The sequence below is a fragment of the Eleutherodactylus coqui genome, chromosome 1 (genome assembly GCF_035609145.1).
Source record: "Eleutherodactylus coqui strain aEleCoq1 chromosome 1, aEleCoq1.hap1, whole genome shotgun sequence".
Taxonomy (NCBI): Eukaryota; Metazoa; Chordata; class Amphibia; order Anura; family Eleutherodactylidae; genus Eleutherodactylus; species Eleutherodactylus coqui.
In genome coordinates, this window is record NC_089837.1 from 403,561,171 (window position 1) to 403,579,174 (window position 18,004).

The 18,004-nt window shown below is 44.2% G+C and overlaps 1 protein-coding gene across 1 annotated transcript in view; it reads right to left on the reverse strand.

The window, feature by feature from the left end:
- CLDN10 (claudin 10) overlaps positions 1 to 17,175 on the reverse strand; it is a 30,131-nt gene extending 12,956 nt beyond the window's left edge. Inside the window, exon 1 of the mRNA XM_066593046.1 lies at positions 16,962 to 17,175. Coding sequence (XP_066449143.1) covers positions 16,962 to 17,175 — 214 coding nt within the window. The remainder of the gene's footprint in view (positions 1 to 16,961) is intronic.
- Positions 17,176 to 18,004: the final 829 nt, after the last annotated feature.

An 18,004-nucleotide genomic window follows, 5' to 3' on the forward strand; every position in this document is an offset into this window, starting at 1 on the left:
GTATTTTGTACATCCCTACTGCAGCCCCATTAAAAGTGCAACTACCTTCAACAACAGAGGTGCCAGCTGTACTTGGTATTCTCAATGGAATTCAGTAGCTGCTTTAAGTTATTGTAACTGTAAGGATGTTGTTACAGTCCTACTGGATAAATTTACACGGTATAACACAGAAAACGAACTATATGAAATATCTTCAAAATGAGAGCCAATAACAATGTTTCATGGTCATATTTGTGTTCAGCACACCAAGATCCTACAGATTAGGCCCTTTTTAAGTCAGTAACATTTTCAGTGCTGACCAGTGTTATTAGGTATATTGAGCCTTCAGGGCTTAAACAGACAACATGTTTGCACAGGTTTCTGTGAGTCTGGAAACTCATGCCTGTAAAATGTGACAAAAAATGTTTTCCTTCTCATGTGTTTCTCATATACGAGAGAAAAGAAAGGAATTGCTCTATCTTTTTTCGTTTTACGCAGAAAGCGGCCATAGAAGTAGGTTAAAAAAAGCAAGGGAAAGGGTGTGACCCTGTATAAAACACAGGAAGAAGACAGGTGGCCCTAATTTAGCTTTAAATAGTCATTCTATTTCACGGAAATGGAGTATCACGCGTGTGAACTGGCATTTCGAGTGCAAAAATTACATTACTATGTGCTGGCACACACACATCAGCCTGAGTATTGCCATCTCCAAACCTTGTTCATGCGCAAATACGCTCCATTGTGGCAAGTGTATTTGGGCATACAATTGTGAATTTTCGCTGTGGAGGAAAAATCGAAGCGTGTTCTATTTTTGCGCAGATTCGGTGTAGATGGCTTCAGTTGAAGTCAATGGAAGCTGCCCGATCTGCGGACCTTCCGTAATGGCATTGTGGAAAGGTAGCAGATTCTGCGTCATTGCTAGACAATGATATGGGAAAAGAAGAGATTCCAATAAAAAAAAATCTGTTCTGCACATGTCGCCGTGCGGACCATCCGCAGTACAGAGAAGTTACAAAAAAGGCAGGTATGCACGGACGCTGGCCGGGCACCGGGTCAGATTCCTCTGCGGGCTCCCACATACGAAGTCCGACCCGGCCGTGTGCAGCCAGCCAAAATCAGCAACAAAATCTTTGTATTTTAATGCAGATTTCAGGTGTGGATTTTCACCACAGAATTCCCTTATTGCAATTAATGAATGCCTTGATGAAAATCTGAAGCATTTCCTCAAGGAATAGTGCAGGCTGCAGAATGACTATCTTCCACTGCGGATTTATTCGGATTCCACAGGAATTCATCTTTGTGTGCAGTCACCCCGATTCCCGGAGATCCCCGACTATGCAATTATTTTCACATACTGTCATCATTTATCACTGCATCAAGAAATGATCTATTATCCATAACAAGGTATGGTTACAATATGATAACTAAGGAATGCCTGTAAAACAGTCCTATAATCACCATGTCTGGAGTTACTATTGTATTCTAAAACACATTTAGTTGCCGAAAAGGCTTCATGTATCGATTCTAACTACACGGTGAAAACAGGCAATAATTATGTACTGCTTCCAAATGAAATGAAATCCAACAGTATCCAATGGTAATGTGTTCATAGATCATAATATAGTGTTTATTGTACATGCGAAAAAGTATTCCATTATTACAACCCAATTATGACCAAGTGCTGTCCATGTATGGTGCCTGATCCTGGGCTTCAAATATACGGAAAATGTATGGTGCAGGTTTAAATCTCCATCTCCTGCAATCTATCAGGACCATGTCCGATGCTCGACTGTCAAATAGCACTCAGTGAGTATTATGTAATCAGCAGAGGAAGTAGTAGTGCCGTTCTCAATTGGACCCGACAATCATGTGATCGCTGGTGCCCCCTGGCATGGCGTAGCTGCTGGGTTTTAGCAGACCCAACTTAGTTCTGTTACAGATTAATGTCATAATAGCGGCATGTTTTCATTGGTAAATACGGCTTCTATGTATGCCCTAGTTACAATGAAAAACTGCAAAATAAGAAAAAAAGGCTGTATACTGTGAAAATTGGACACCGCGCTCCTAGGGATATTCACCCTCCGGACAACCGTCTCTTTCTTTTACTCCGTTTATTCAAACAACGCGTTTCGTCGATTACGACTTCATCAGGTACAAATTATTACATAAAATCACCACTATATATACACATACAATCAATAAACAAGTTATTACCTTAGTTGATATGCTGCACGCTCAGATCCCGCTCCCCTCCGGCGTCCAGCGCTGTCCCGCCCTGCACCAAACGTCACAGATGACGTAGCACACGTGACACGGACGTAGCTGTAATGGGCGCCGCCCCTCGTGCGGGGAGGAGCGAGCTCGGACCCTGCCGCTGAATCTGTTGATAGAGGTTACTATGGTTACATTTTTGTACATCGGTGTGTCTAGCCTACACCGTGTTATATTTACCTTGCCCTTGTTACATGCTTTCTTGATACACTGCGCTTTGTTAAAAGAACTATCTAAAATCCCTCAATCCCTATAAATATATAAATACTTGCATGCTTATCGTTTTAGTCCTTCATTAAAATACATAATGGTTTTTTGTATAAAAAAATATATAAAAATATACATATATATAATTATCATTATACCTGCATGAGTATTGCATATAGATTCACTTATACCTTTTTATATAAAATTGATTCCAATATCACTATTTACCCTAAAAAGGTGTGTTGTATACTTTGTTACACTTCAACCTGCGACTTACAACCACCACCTTGGTCTGCATGATTATAAAAATAATTTTTTGATGTTATCCTTAGTAAAAATTTATATAATTTGTCCATACACTTATTGTACTTATTATAATGAATTTATTTATAATTTCTCCAAAATTTCGTTAAGTCCTTTAGGGACCAACGTATTAATTCTATATATCCAGAACATCTCCTTCTCTCTAAGTTTTTGAGTGGAGATGTTCTGGATACATTCAATTGGTGTAGCACGCAGACCTGTTGGGTCGCAGGCATGAACTAGAGAGAAATGTCTGGACACACTATGTTTTTTATAGCCTTTATGGATATTACTCCGATGTTGATTTAAGCGAGCCCTTAGTGTGTTTACTGTCCTCCCTATGTATCTAAGTCCGCACGGACATTCCAACATGTATATAATACCTTTCGTATTACAGGACATTTTTTGTTTAATTACAATTTTTTCCCCATCAATCAATTCAACATATTTCATCCCCTGGGTAATATTTGAGCAACATTTGCAACGCTTTTCTCTGCATTTGAAAACTCCCCCCTCCCCTTCCTCTTGTATATTAATAGATTTAATGGTTTTACTGGTCTTATTTTCTTTTTTTGGACATGATGGTGCGATGAGATTTTTTAGGGTTTTATTTCTCCTGAAAATACAGGAGGGTTTTTTTGGTAGACTATTTTCCAAAAATGGATCTTCCCTCAAAATGGCCCAATTTTTCTTCAAAATATTATTAATTTTATTCGCCTGTGTGCTAAATTTGGTTACAAAAGATGTACGGAAAGTATCCATTTTTGTTTCTATTTTTACTTGATCTATTTTGGGTTTCTCACCTTGTTTCAACGTTTTCTCATACGCCGCTTCTATCAAATTTTTGGGATAACCCTTTTCTAGAAATCGTTTGTGAAGAATTTTAGACTGTGATTTAAAGTCACTTATTCTACTACAATTCCGTTTAATCCTCTGATACTGACCAAACGGTATATTGTGTTTCCAGCTTTTTTGATGACAGCTATAATAGTTCAAGTAGCTGTTAGTATCCACCTTCTTAAAATGTGTCTTTGATATAATTTTATGGGTGTTATTGTCGCCTTCTAGCTCTAGGTCCAAGTACATGGCTTTTTTTGTACTGATGTTATATGTAAATTTGAAGTGGAACTCATTGACAGCCAGTTCTTCTATATAGTTCTTCAGTTCTTCTTCTTTACCATTCCATATAACTATAAGATCATCAATGAACCTTTTATACAATATCACTCTATTATCATGAAATCTGTCCCTTTCAAATATCCCCATGACTATATTGGCGAAACTTGGCGCACATTTAGTTCCCATCGCCGTACCGGTCTTTTGGCGATAAAATTCACCATCATATGTGAATTATAAGAAAGCCTCATGTTTATACTGGATAAAAATATTTTCACATATGATGGTGAATTTTATCGCCAAAAGACCGGTACGGCGATGGGAACTAAATGTGCGCCAAGTTTCGCCAATATAGTCATGGGGATATTTGAAAGGGACAGATTTCATGATAATAGAGTGATATTGTATAAAAGGTTCATTGATGATCTTATAGTTATATGGAATGGTAAAGAAGAAGAACTGAAGAACTATATAGAAGAACTGGCTGTCAATGAGTTCCACTTCAAATTTACATATAACATCAGTACAAAAAAAGCCATGTACTTGGACCTAGAGCTAGAAGGCGACAATAACACCCATAAAATTATATCAAAGACACATTTTAAGAAGGTGGATACTAACAGCTACTTGAACTATTATAGCTGTCATCAAAAAAGCTGGAAACACAATATACCGTTTGGTCAGTATCAGAGGATTAAACGGAATTGTAGTAGAATAAGTGACTTTAAATCACAGTCTAAAATTCTTCACAAACGATTTCTAGAAAAGGGTTATCCCAAAAATTTGATAGAAGCGGCGTATGAGAAAACGTTGAAACAAGGTGAGAAACCCAAAATAGATCAAGTAAAAATAGAAACAAAAATGGATACTTTCCGTACATCTTTTGTAACCAAATTTAGCACACAGGCGAATAAAATTAATAATATTTTGAAGAAAAATTGGGCCATTTTGAGGGAAGATCCATTTTTGGAAAATAGTCTACCAAAAAAACCCTCCTGTATTTTCAGGAGAAATAAAACCCTAAAAAATCTCATCGCACCATCATGTCCAAAAAAAGAAAATAAGACCAGTAAAACCATTAAATCTATTAATATACAAGAGGAAGGGGAGGGGGGAGTTTTCAAATGCAGAGAAAAGCGTTGCAAATGTTGCTCAAATATTACCCAGGGGATGAAATATGTTGAATTGATTGATGGGGAAAAAATTGTAATTAAACAAAAAATGTCCTGTAATACGAAAGGTATTATATACATGTTGGAATGTCCGTGCGGACTTAGATACATAGGGAGGACAGTAAACACACTAAGGGCTCGCTTAAATCAACATCGGAGTAATATCCATAAAGGCTATAAAAAACATAGTGTGTCCAGACATTTCTCTCTAGTTCATGCCTGCGACCCAACAGGTCTGCGTGCTACACCAATTGAATGTATCCAGAACATCTCCACTCAAAAACTTAGAGAGAAGGAGATGTTCTGGATATATAGAATTAATACGTTGGTCCCTAAAGGACTTAACGAAATTTTGGAGAAATTATAAATAAATTCATTATAATAAGTACAATAAGTGTATGGACAAATTATATAAATTTTTACTAAGGATAACATCAAAAAATTATTTTTATAATCATGCAGACCAAGGTGGTGGTTGTAAGTCGCAGGTTGAAGTGTAACAAAGTATACAACACACCTTTTTAGGGTAAATAGTGATATTGGAATCAATTTTATATAAAAAGGTATAAGTGAATCTATATGCAATACTCATGCAGGTATAATGATAATTATATATATGTATATTTTTATATATTTTTTTATACAAAAAACCATTATGTATTTTAATGAAGGACTAAAACGATAAGCATGCAAGTATTTATATATTTATAGGGATTGAGGGATTTTAGATAGTTCTTTTAACAAAGCGCAGTGTATCAAGAAAGCATGTAACAAGGGCAAGGTAAATATAACACGGTGTAGGCTAGACACACCGATGTACAAAAATGTAACCATAGTAACCTCTATCAACAGATTCAGCGGCAGGGTCCGAGCTCGCTCCTCCCCGCACGAGGGGCGGCGCCCATTACAGCTACGTCCGTGTCACGTGTGCTACGTCATCTGTGACGTTTGGTGCAGGGCGGGACAGCGCTGGACGCCGGAGGGGAGCGGGATCTGAGCGTGCAGCATATCAACTAAGGTAATAACTTGTTTATTGATTGTATGTGTATATATAGTGGTGATTTTATGTAATAATTTGTACCTGATGAAGTCGTAATCGACGAAACGCGTTGTTTGAATAAACGGAGTAAAAGAAAGAGACGGTTGTCCGGAGGGTGAATATCCCTAGGAGCGCGGTGTCCAATTTTCACAGTATACAGCCTTTAACTTCAGCGGCTCTCGAGGTAGAGAGACGGAGGACCTGCAGATCTCTCCCCTGTCTAGCCCGGGGGATTTAAAGGGACCCACCGGAAACTTATTCTACAGGCTCTCCTGGATTAAGGGGTGTTGGTATGGATCTTGGTTAAGGTCTGTACCAAACACCGGGTGAGTGTGATTGATTTATATATTTTGTTCACACATTGTTAATACAAAGCCTAATTACTCAGGAGCGCTAACCTGGTTCATTTACTTTGAAATAAGAAAAAAAGGCATTGTTAATGTCCCCAGTAGAGATGAGCGAACACCAAAATGTTCGGGTGTTCGTTATTCGTAACGAACTTCCCGTGATGCTCGAGGGTTCGTTTCGAACAACGAACCCCATTGAAGTCAATGGGCGACCAGAACATTTTTGTATTTCGCCGATGCTCGCTAAGGTTTTCATGTGTGAAAATCTGGGCAATTCAGGAAAGTGATGGGAATGACACAGTGACGGATAGGGCAGGCGAGGGGCTACATGTTGGGCTGCATCCTAAGTTCACAGGTCCCACTATTAAGCCACAATAGCGGCAAGAGTGGGCCCCCCCCCCCTCCCAACAACTTTTACTTCTGAAAAGCGCTCATTAGCATGGCATACCTTTGCTAAGCACCACACTACCTCCAACAAAGCACAATCACTGCCTGCATGACACTCCACTGACACTTCTCCTGGGTTACATGCTGACCAACCGCCCCCCCTCCCCCCCACAGCGCACACCAAAGTGTCCCTGCGCAGCCTTCAGCTGCCCTCATGCCACACCACGCTCATGTCTATTTAGAATTGCGTCTGCCATGACGAGGGACCGCAGGCACACACTGCAGAGGTTGGCACGGCTAGGCAGCGACCCTCTTTAAAAGTGGCGGAGCGATAGCCCACAATGCTGTACAGAAGCAATGAGAAATAGAATCCTGTGCCACCGCCATCAGGAGCTGCACACGTGGGCATAGCAATGGGGAACCTATGTGCCACACACTATTCATTTTGTCAAGGTGTCTGCATGCCCCAGTCAGACCGGGCTTTTTAATTCATAGACACAGGCAGGTACAACTCCCTATTGTGAAGTCCCTGTCGACCCACAGCATGGGTGGCTCCCTGGAACCCACCAGTGGTACACAGAAATATCCCATTGCATTGCCCAACACAGCTGAGGTAGTAATGTCGTGCTTAATGCAGGTGGGCTTCGGCCCACACTGCATGCCCCAGTCTGACTGGGGTTCTTTATAAGTGTACAGATGTAGTAAAAACTCCGTGTGCACCTACAGCATGGGTGGATGCCAGGAAGCCACCGGCGGTACATAGAAATATCCCATTGCATTGCCCAACACAGCTGAGGTAGTAATGTTGTGCTTAACCCTTTCCAATCCAATTTGTATATGGTTTTCCTAGGGGGCTTACTCTTTTTCTGCCGTTATACAACGGCGCTATATGCTGGCTAAAGCCAGTACTGCATGAGCTGACACGTAGGATAGGCTCCGACAGCAGAGAGGCTGGCAATATACAGTAAGAGAACCCCGACGGACGTCTACCAACAACGGAGCTGTACAGCCTTAAACCCTAATGTCTTCACAGGTCACACAGTGGACTGGAAAGGGTTAATGCAGGTGGGTTTCGGTCCACACTGCATGCCCCAGTCAGACTGGGTTTCTTTATAAGTGGAAACAGATGCATTTATAATTCCCTGTGGACCCACTGCCTGGGTGGGTGCCAGGAAGCCACCGGCGGTACATAGAAATATCCCATTGCATTGCCCAACACAGCTGAGGTAGTAATGTTGTGCGTAATACAGGTGGGCTTCGGCCCACACTGCATGCCCCAGTCAGACTGGGGTTCTTTAGAAGTGTACAGATGTATTAAAAACTCCGTGTGCACCTACAGCATGGGTGGCTCCCTGGAACCCACCGGCGGTACACAAAAATATCCCATTGCATTGCCCAACACAGCTGAGGTAGTAATGTCGTGCTTAATGCAGGTGGGCTTCGGCCCACACTGCATGCCCCAGTCAGACTGGGGTTCTTTACAAGTGGACACATGTAGGTTAAACTCCCTGTGGACCCACTGCCTGGGTGGGTGCCAGGAAGCCACCGGCGGTACATAGAAATATCCCATTGCATTGCCCAACACAGCTGAGGTTACGTCAGCTGTAATGCAGGTGGGCTAAAAATTAATTTGATTACACTGTAGGCGAGGGCCCACAAAAATTGCTGTATCAACAGTACTAATGTACATCAGAAAAATTGGCCATGGCCAGCCAAGAGGGCAGGTGAAACACATTAATCGCTTTGGTTAATGTGGCTTAAGTGGTAACTAGGCCTGGAGGCAGCCCAGTGTAACGAAAAATTGGTTCAAGTTAAAGTTCCAATGCTTTTAAGCGCATTGAAACTTTTAAAAATTGTTCTGAAAAATTATTTGACTGAGCCTTGTGGCCCTAAGAAAAATTGCCCGTTCAGCGTGATTACGTGAGGTTTCAGGAGGAGGAGCAGGAGGAGGAGGAGGAGGAATATTAGACACAGATTGATGAAGCAGAAATGTCCCCGTTTTGGATGGTGAGAGAGAACGTAGCTTCCATCCGCGGGTGCAGCCTACGTATTGCTTACGTATCGCTGCTGTCCGCTGGTGGAGAACAGAAGTCTGGGGAAATCCAGCCTTTGTTCATCTTGATGAGTGTTAGCCTGTCGGCACTGTCGGTTGACAAGCGGCTACGCTTATCTGTGATGATTCCCCCAGCCGCACTAAACACCCTTTCCGACAAGACGCTAGCCGCAGGACAAGCAAGCACCTCCAGGGCATACAGCGCGAGTTCAGGCCACGTGTCCAGCTTCGACACCCAGTAGTTGTAGGGGGCAGAGGCGTCACCAAGGATGGTCGTGCGATCCGCTACGTACTCCCTCACCATCCTTTTACAGTGCTCCCGCCGACTCAGCCGTGACTGGGGAGCGGTGACACAGTCTTGGTGGGGAGCCATAAAGCTGGCCAGGCCCTTAAAGACTGTTGCACTGCCTGGGATGTACATGCTGCTCGATCTACGCACATCCCCTGCTACCTTGCCCTCGGTACTGCGCCTTCTGCCACTAGCGCTGTCGGCTGGGAATTTTACCATCAGCTTGTCCGCAAGGGTCCTGTGGTATAGCAACACTCTCGAACCCCTTTCCTCTTCGGGAATCAGAGTGGGCAGGTTCTCCTTATACCGTGGATCGAGCAGTGTGTACACCCAGTAATCCGTCATGGCCAGAATGCGTGCAACGCGAGGGTCACGAGAAAGGCATCCTAACATGAAGTCAGCCATGTGTGCCAGGGTACCAGTACGCAACACATGGCTGTCCTCACTAGGAAGATCACTTTCAGGATCCTCCTCCTCCTCCTCCTCAGGCCATACACGCTGAAAGGATGACAGGCAATCAGCCGGTGTACCGTCAGCAGCGGCCCAAGCTGTCTCTTCCCCCTCCTCCTCATCCTCCTCATGCTCCTCCTCCTCCTCCTGTACGCGCTGAGAAATAGACAGGAGGGTGCCCTGACTATCCAGCGGCATACTGTCTTCCCCCGCCCCCGTTTCCGAGCGCAAAGCAGCTGCCTTTATGGTTTGCAGGGAATTTCTCAAGATGCATAGCAGAGGAATGGTGACGCTAATGATTGTAGCATCGCCGCTCACCACCTGGGTAGACTCCTCAAAATTACCAAGGACATGGCAGATGTCTGCCAACCAGGCCCACTCTTCTGAAAGGAATTGAGGAGGCTGACTCCCACTGCGCCGCCCATGTTGGAGTTGGTATTCGACTATAGCTCTCCGTTGTTCATAGAGCCTGGCCAACATGTGGAGCGTAGAGTTCCACCGTGTGGGCACGTCGCACAGCAGTCGGTGCACTGGCAGCTTAAAGTGATGTTGCAGGGTGCGCAGGGTGGCAGCGTCCGTGTGGGACTTGCGGAAATGTGCGCAGAGCCGGCGCGCCTTTACGAGCAGGTCTGACAAGCGTGGGTAGCTTTTCAGAAAGCGCTGAACCACCAAATTAAAGACGTGGGCCAGGCATGGCACGTGCGTGAGGCTGCCGAGCTGCAGAGCCGCCACCAGGTTACGGCCGTTGTCACACACGACCATGCCCGGTTGGAGGCTCAGCGGCGCAAGCCAGCGGTCGGTCTGCTGTGTCAGACCCTGCAGCAGTTCGTGGGCCGTGTGCCTCTTATCGCCTAAGCTGAGTAGTTTCAGCACGGCCTGCTGACGCTTGCCCACCGCTGTGCTGCCACACCGCGCGACACCGACTGCTGGCGACATGCTGCTGCTAACACATCTTGATTGTGAGACAGAGGAGGAGGAGGAGGAGGAGGGTGCTTTAGTGGAGGAAGCATACACCTCCGCAGATACCAGCACCGAGCTGGGGCCCGCAATTCTGGGGGTGGGTAGGACGTGAGCGGTCCCAGGCTCTGACTCTGTCCCAGCCTCCACTAAATTCACCCAATGTGCCGTCAGGGAGATGTAGTGGCCCTGCCCGCCTTTGCTTGTCCACGTGTCCGTAGTTAAGTGGACCGTGGCAGTAACCGCGTTGGTGAGGGCGCGTACAATGTTGCGGGAGACGTGGTCGTGCAGGGCTGGGACGGCACATCGGGAAAAGTAGTGGCGACTGGGAACTGAGTAGCGCGGGGCCGCCGCCTCCATGATACTTTTGAAGGACTCCGTTTCCACAACCCTATACGGCAGCATCTCAAGGCTGATGAATTTTGCGATGCGGACGGTTAACGTTTGAGCGTGCGGGTGCGTGGCGGCGTACTTGCGCTTGCGCTCGAACACTTGCGCAAGCGACGGCTGAACGGTGCGCTGAACTACACTGCTGGATGGGGCCGAGGACAGCGGAGATGAGGGTGTGGGTGCAGGCCATGAGGCGGTAGTGCCTGTGTCCTGAGAGGTGGGTTGCATCTCAGTGGCAGGTTGGGGCACAGGGGGAGAGGCAGGGGTGCAAACCGGAGGCGGTGAACGGCCTTTGTCCCACCTTGCGGGGTGCTTGGCCATCATATGTCTGCGCATGGTGGTGGTGGTGAGGCTGTTGGTGTTGGCTCCCCGGCTGAGCTTTGCGCGACAAAGGTTGCACACCACTGTTCGTCGGTCGTCAGGCGTCTCTGTGAAAAACTGCCAGACCTTAGAGCACCTCGGCCTCCGCAGGGTGGCATGGCGCGAGGGGGCGCTTTGGGAAACACTTGGTGGATTATTCGGTCTGGCCCTGCCTCTACCCCTGGCCACTGCACTGCCTCTTGCAACCTGCCCTGCTGATGCCCTTGACTCCCCCTCTGAAGACCTGTCCTCCTGAGTAAGCGTTGCACACCAGGTGGGGTCAGTCACCTCATCGTCCTGCTGCTCTTCCTCCGAATCCTCTGTGCGCTGCTCCCTCGGACTTACTGCCCTTACTACTACCTCACTGCAAGACAACTGTGTCTGATCGTCATCGTCCTCCTCACCCACAGAAAGTTGTTGAGACAGTTGGCGGAAGTCCCCAGCCTCTTCCCCCGGACCCCGGGAACTTTCGAATGGTTGGGCATCAGTGACGATAAACTCCTCTGGTGGGAGAGGAACCGCTGCTGCCCAATCTAAGCAGGGGCCCGAGAACAGTTCCTGGGAGTGCTCCCGCTCCTGAGCAGGTGTTATTGTAGTGGAGTGAGGAGGCTGGGAGGAAGGAGGAGCAGCAGACAGAGGATTCGGATTGGCAGCAGTGGACGGCGCAGAACTGCGGGTAGACGATAGGTTGCTCGAAGCACTTTCTGCCATCCAGGACAGGACCTGCTCACACTGCTCATTTTCTAATAACCATCTCCCGCGTGGACCCATTAATTGGGCGATGAATGTGGGGACGCCAGAAACGTGCCTCTCTCCTAATCGCGCAGCAGTCGGCTGCGACACACCTGGATCAGGAGCTTGGCCTGTGCCCACACCCTGACTTGGCCCTCCGCGTCCTCGGCCGCGTCCACGTCCTCTAGGCCTACCCCTACCCCTCAGCATGCTGTATTACCAGTGATTTGATTTCACAGGCAGGAAATAAATTGGCGCAAGACTGCAGGCCAAATATAATTTTTGCCCTTTTTGGAAAACGAAAGGCCCCACTGCCTCTAGTGAATGAATTATCTAAGTTTAATAACTGTGCTGTGTCCCTGCTTATGTGTCACAGAACGTGAGGGTAGCAGAGTTATTATAACTCTGGCAGAGCAGGTATTTTTTTTCCCAATTAAGGAAAGCAAATGGCGAAGCCAGCAGTAAAGCGTAGCTGGGTGCGTATGATTTAGCACTGTTCTTCACGCAGCTCACACGTCTTCACCGCCCGTAAGGACGGACAGAGGCTGGACAAATAGATTTGTTTTCAGTTTTTTCCCACCAAAAGGCAGCACTGCGTATATTCTATGAACATGAGAAGTTTAATAACTGTGCTGTGTCCCTGCTTATGTGTCACAGAACGTGAGGGTAGCAGAGTTATTATAACTCTGGCAGAGCAGGTATTTTTTTTCCCAATTAAGGAAAGCAAATGGCGAAGCCAGCAGTAAAGCGTAGCTGGGTGCGTATGATTTAGCACTGTTCTTCACGCAGCTCACACGTCTCCACCGCCCGTAAGGACGGACAGAGGCTGGACAAATAGATTTGTTTTCAGTTTTTTCCCACCAAAAGGCAGCACTGCGTATATTCTATGAACATGAGAAGTTTAATAACTGTGCTGTGTCCCTGCTTATGTGTCACAGAACGTGAGGGTAGCAGAGTTATTATAACTCTGGCAGAGCAGGTATTTTTTTTCCCAATTAAGGAAAGCAAATGGCGAAGCCAGCAGTAAAGCGTAGCTGGGTGCGTCTGATTTAGCAATGTTGTTCACGCAGCTCACACGTGTCCACCGCCCGTAAGGACGGACAGAGGCTGGACAAATAGATTTGTTTTCAGTTTTTTCCCACCAAAAGGCAGCACTGCGTATATTCTATGAACATGAGAAGTTTAATAACTGTGCTGTGTCCCTGCTTATGTGTCACAGAACGTGAGGGTAGCAGAGTTATTATAACTCTGGCAGAGCAGGTATTTTTTTTCCCAATTAAGGAAAGCAAATGGCGAAGCCAGCAGTAAAGCGTAGCTGGGTGCGTATGATTTAGCACTGTTCTTCACGCAGCTCACACGTCTCCACCGCCCGTAAGGACGGACAGAGGCTGGACAAATAGATTTGTTTTCAGTTTTTTCCCACCAAAAGGCAGCACTGCGTATATTCTATGAACATGACAAGTTTAATAACTGTGCTGTGTCCCTGCTTATGTGTCACAGAACGTGAGGGTAGCAGAGTTATTATAACTCTGGCAGAGCAGGTATTTTTTTTCCCAATTAAGGAAAGCAAATGGCGAAGCCAGCAGTAAAGCGTAGCTGGGTGCGTATGATTTAGCACTGTTCTTCACGCAGCTCACACGTCTCCACCGCCCGTAAGGACGGACAGAGGCTGGACAAATAGATTTGTTTTCAGTTTTTTCCCACCAAAAGGCAGCACTGCGTATATTCTATGAACATGAGAAGTTTAATAACTGTGCTGTGTCCCTGCTTATGTGTCACAGAACGTGAGGGTAGCAGAGTTATTATAACTCTGGCAGAGCAGGTATTTTTTTTCCCAATTAAGGAAAGCAAATGGCGAAGCCAGCAGTAAAGCGTAGCTGGGTGCGTATGATTTAGCACTGTTCTTCACGCAGCTCACACGTCTCCACCGCCCGTAAGGACGGACAGAGGCTGGACAAATAGATTTGTTTTCAGTTTTTTCCCACCAAAAGGCAGCACTGCGTATATTCTATGAATAATAACTGTGTTGTGGCCCTGCCTATACAATTCTTTCCCTGCAGTATCAATGGAGGGTGGAATGCTCTGCAGAGGCGATTTTGAGAAGCCCAAAAAAAATGCAGCACAGCTAACAGCAGCCTGGACAGTACTGCACACGGATAAATATGGCCCTAGAAAGGACCGTTGAGGTTCTTGAAGGCTACACTCACTCCTAACACTCTCCCTGCCTATGCAGCACTTCTGTCCCTAATGCCAGGTGCAACGGTCTGCAGAGGCGATTTTGAGAAAAAAAAAATCCCACTGCTAACAGCAGCCAACACACAGCTATCAGTGGCCCTAATAAGGACCTTTGGGGGGTCTTGAAGCCTACACTAACTACCAATTCTTTCCCTACAGCAGCTCCGGTATAAACAGCACTGTCCCTCATCTAACTCACACCGCATCTGAGGCGAGCCGCGGGAGGGGCCGACTTTTATATTAGGCGAACACCTGATCTCGCCAGCCACTCACAGCAGGGGGGTGGTATAGGGCTTAAACGTTGCAGGGGGAAGTTGTAATGCCTTCCCTGTCTTTCAATTGGCCAGAAAAGCGCGCTAACGTCTCAGGGAAGGAAGTGAAAGTAACCAGAACACCGCATGGTGTTCGTTACGAATAACGAACATCCCGAACACCCTAATATTCGCACGAATATCAAGCTCGGACGAACGCGTTCGCTCATCTCTAGTCCCCAGGTCTCATATGATGTCATAAGTGACATATGTTAAAAAAATCTACATGCAAAAATGTATAAAGACCTGGTACTACTGGCTAGAATTTCAGAATTCTGAAGAGTACAGGACACTATATGGTGCCTGAGCTTTTCATCGGTTTCTTCCTCTCTTTCTTATTTCTCCAGTTATATGTAGTTTCCCATATATGTCTTTGTTTTTTTCCTCCCCTCCTTGTGTCATGTGTTTACGTGAAAAGGTTAGACCGCCTGTGTATATAACTTTTTTCCAGTGATCTGATGTTGGAGAGAATATATTAACGTGAAAAGATGTAGAAGGTACAGAAGCAGGATTTCACGGATCATTGGATGTTTTCGGGTCAGACATTTATTTTTCTTCACTGTTTTCAGGTTATTTATGGAATTGTTTTGCCAGAAGATTGGATACTGGAAATATTACAGTCTGGGTGTTGTTAATGCAGAAATGCAGTAAAATGTTATTGAATGAAAATTCAAAAGGATAAAATAAAGAATAAAAAAAAAAATTATATGCAAAATTAAATTTTTAAGAAATTATAGAATAAAATACAAATATAAAAAAAGAAAAACCCACCATCCATGCTAACCCAAACCAGTCTCCCTAATCCAAAACTATATGGGTTGTATATCAAAATGAGTGAAACAAAATGGGAAATTTATTTCTATACTTCATTTCATTGTAAATGTACACATTTGAAAAATAAAGAACTATAAATTAAAAAAAAAATATATATATATATATTTTTTTTTAAACTTTTTGTACACATTACCCTTGATAAAACAAAAAAGCAAACCATTCCTGTTAAAAAAAGGTATTACAAAACAGCCCTTGTTGTCATGAAAAAAGAAATGCAGCAAAAATAATTGTGATAGCCTGATATAATAAACATAGGGTCATTAAATCACCACTTATATAAAATTGCTAAAAACAGCCTGCTTAGTTAAGAATGAAATACTCTGGTCGTTAAAGGGTTAAAGTTTGTGGAAAAACATATACATTAATATTGTACTAATTCAGAAAATATTCTTTTTTTTCAACCAATATTTATTTTTTACGTCATATACGGTGGCAACATATTGTGCAGTTCTGTGCAGAGATCGCCGATACTCCCCGTAATCCTTGTGGCTGGTTGGGTTCATTCTAATCTAATTTCACTGTCAAACATTGTACATACTAGGGACTACATGGGGGATAATGCACATTTGAATCCCGGATCCCAGTGCTGCAAGGCTACTGTGGTAATCACTAATTTACTTGGACATCATACAGCTACAGAACATTTAATCCTGTTGCTGATATCCATGGAGTTTGTTACCTATAGCAAACACTCCGAAGTAATCATCAGCCTGTTCATAGAAGAATCAACTCAATTTATAGAATGTAGTGTAGAAACCTGATATTTCGCAAGTTATCATTCACCGAGTCATTTCACAATGCACACAAATAAAATATGGATAAACAATGCTAAATAAAATGAAACACATAATCTGTACAAAGTGGACTAAACATTATACGGTATGCAAGGAAACTAAATGATAAAATATAGGCAGCACAATGGCAGCACTGGGACGCGCTTGTATGCTTTCATCCTGTAGAAGAAAAAAACGACTATATTCTCTGATTTAACACATAATTGTTAATAAAACTTGCTACAAATATTATTATATATTATCAATCGATTACTTATAACCGGCATTTATGTTTCTTTCCCATCCAGCTAGAATAAAAGCCTGAGGGAACTGATCACAAAACAAATTCCACAGTTGCCTATGGAGTCAGTTTTGCATAGAGTATATTCCCAACAGGGTTATCAACTGTCCAACCTTTATGCTTCATTATGGTTTTGCAAGGTGTCCGTAGAAATATTGGTTGTCTGTGATTTTTGGATAAGTAGTCCAGAAAAAAAATTAAGGCTGTCAATCCTGATTCCCAAGCTGGACAGAGAAATGTTGTATGCCATGTTTATATGTTGGGCTATGGATATCAGACAAGAATTTTATAGACTTTGCTATGTTTTACCATAAATATTAGTATTCACTAAAAGCCCTAGCTTTTCTCCTAAAGATATCCATTTAAATGACACAGCCCCTGCACGATCCCCCAAGTTTTGTTGCAAGACAGAAAATACCCAACCTATCAAAGAAATGATTGGAAAACCGTTTTACCTTCAACACGGAAGATGGTTAAGTGAGGCCGACAGTGATATGAGCCCAAAGCATTCCCTGCACAGTTCATCCACAAGCCCTGGAACACCCAAGTGGCCGTAATGACAGAGCTGGCTCGGCTGGTCACACTCCATTCATTTGAAACAACTGCACCGATTACGGCTCCTGTGCCACAAATGCAAAATATTAATGCAAGAATTTGAATTCCAGACATATCCGGAAAGAAGGAGAAGGGATCCTCAACGACTGTGTTAAAATCTCCAAAGGCCTAATTAGATTATAAGGACACTAGAAAAACATGATGTGCTTGTAAAACATGGTTTTCTTTTCTCACTAGAGCGATCCTTACTGAGGGGCAAAGTACATTTCACTGGAGGGGAAGCACTGGGGCAAGAAAGGCTACCATGTATTAATGAATACATTAACGTGTTATGAGCAATAATGAAAAGCTTCAGATGTAACACCTTTGCTTATGAAAATACAATGAGTCATCTATAGGGTGCAGACAGTATATTGGAATTAATATTATATTACATATTAGTTTACAGTCCCTGAAATTTGAATTAAGGCAAACTTGGAAGCAAAGTCCAAACTAATCATTAATTGATGCCATAGTGCTGATCTTAATCATAGTTGATGGTTAAAAAGGAAAAACCATTCTGAAGTTACAGACAGCTTGTATGAAGAACCATGTATGGGTGGTGTATATTGTACAGAGGGTTATGTTCTAATTAGAGATGAGCGAACACCAAAATGTTCGGGTGTTCGTTATTCGGAACGAACTTCCCGCGATGTTCGAGGGTTCGTTTCGAACAACGAACCCCATTGAAGTCAATGGGCGACCGGAGCATTTTTGTATTTCGCCGATGCTCGCTAAGGTTTTCATGTGTGAAAATCTGGGCAATTCAAGAAAGTGATGGGAACGACACAGCAACGGATAGGGCAGGCGAGGGGCTACATGTTGGGCTGCATCTCAAGTTCACAGGTCCCACTATTAAGCCACAATACCGGCAAGAGTGGGCCCACCCCCCCTCCCAACAACT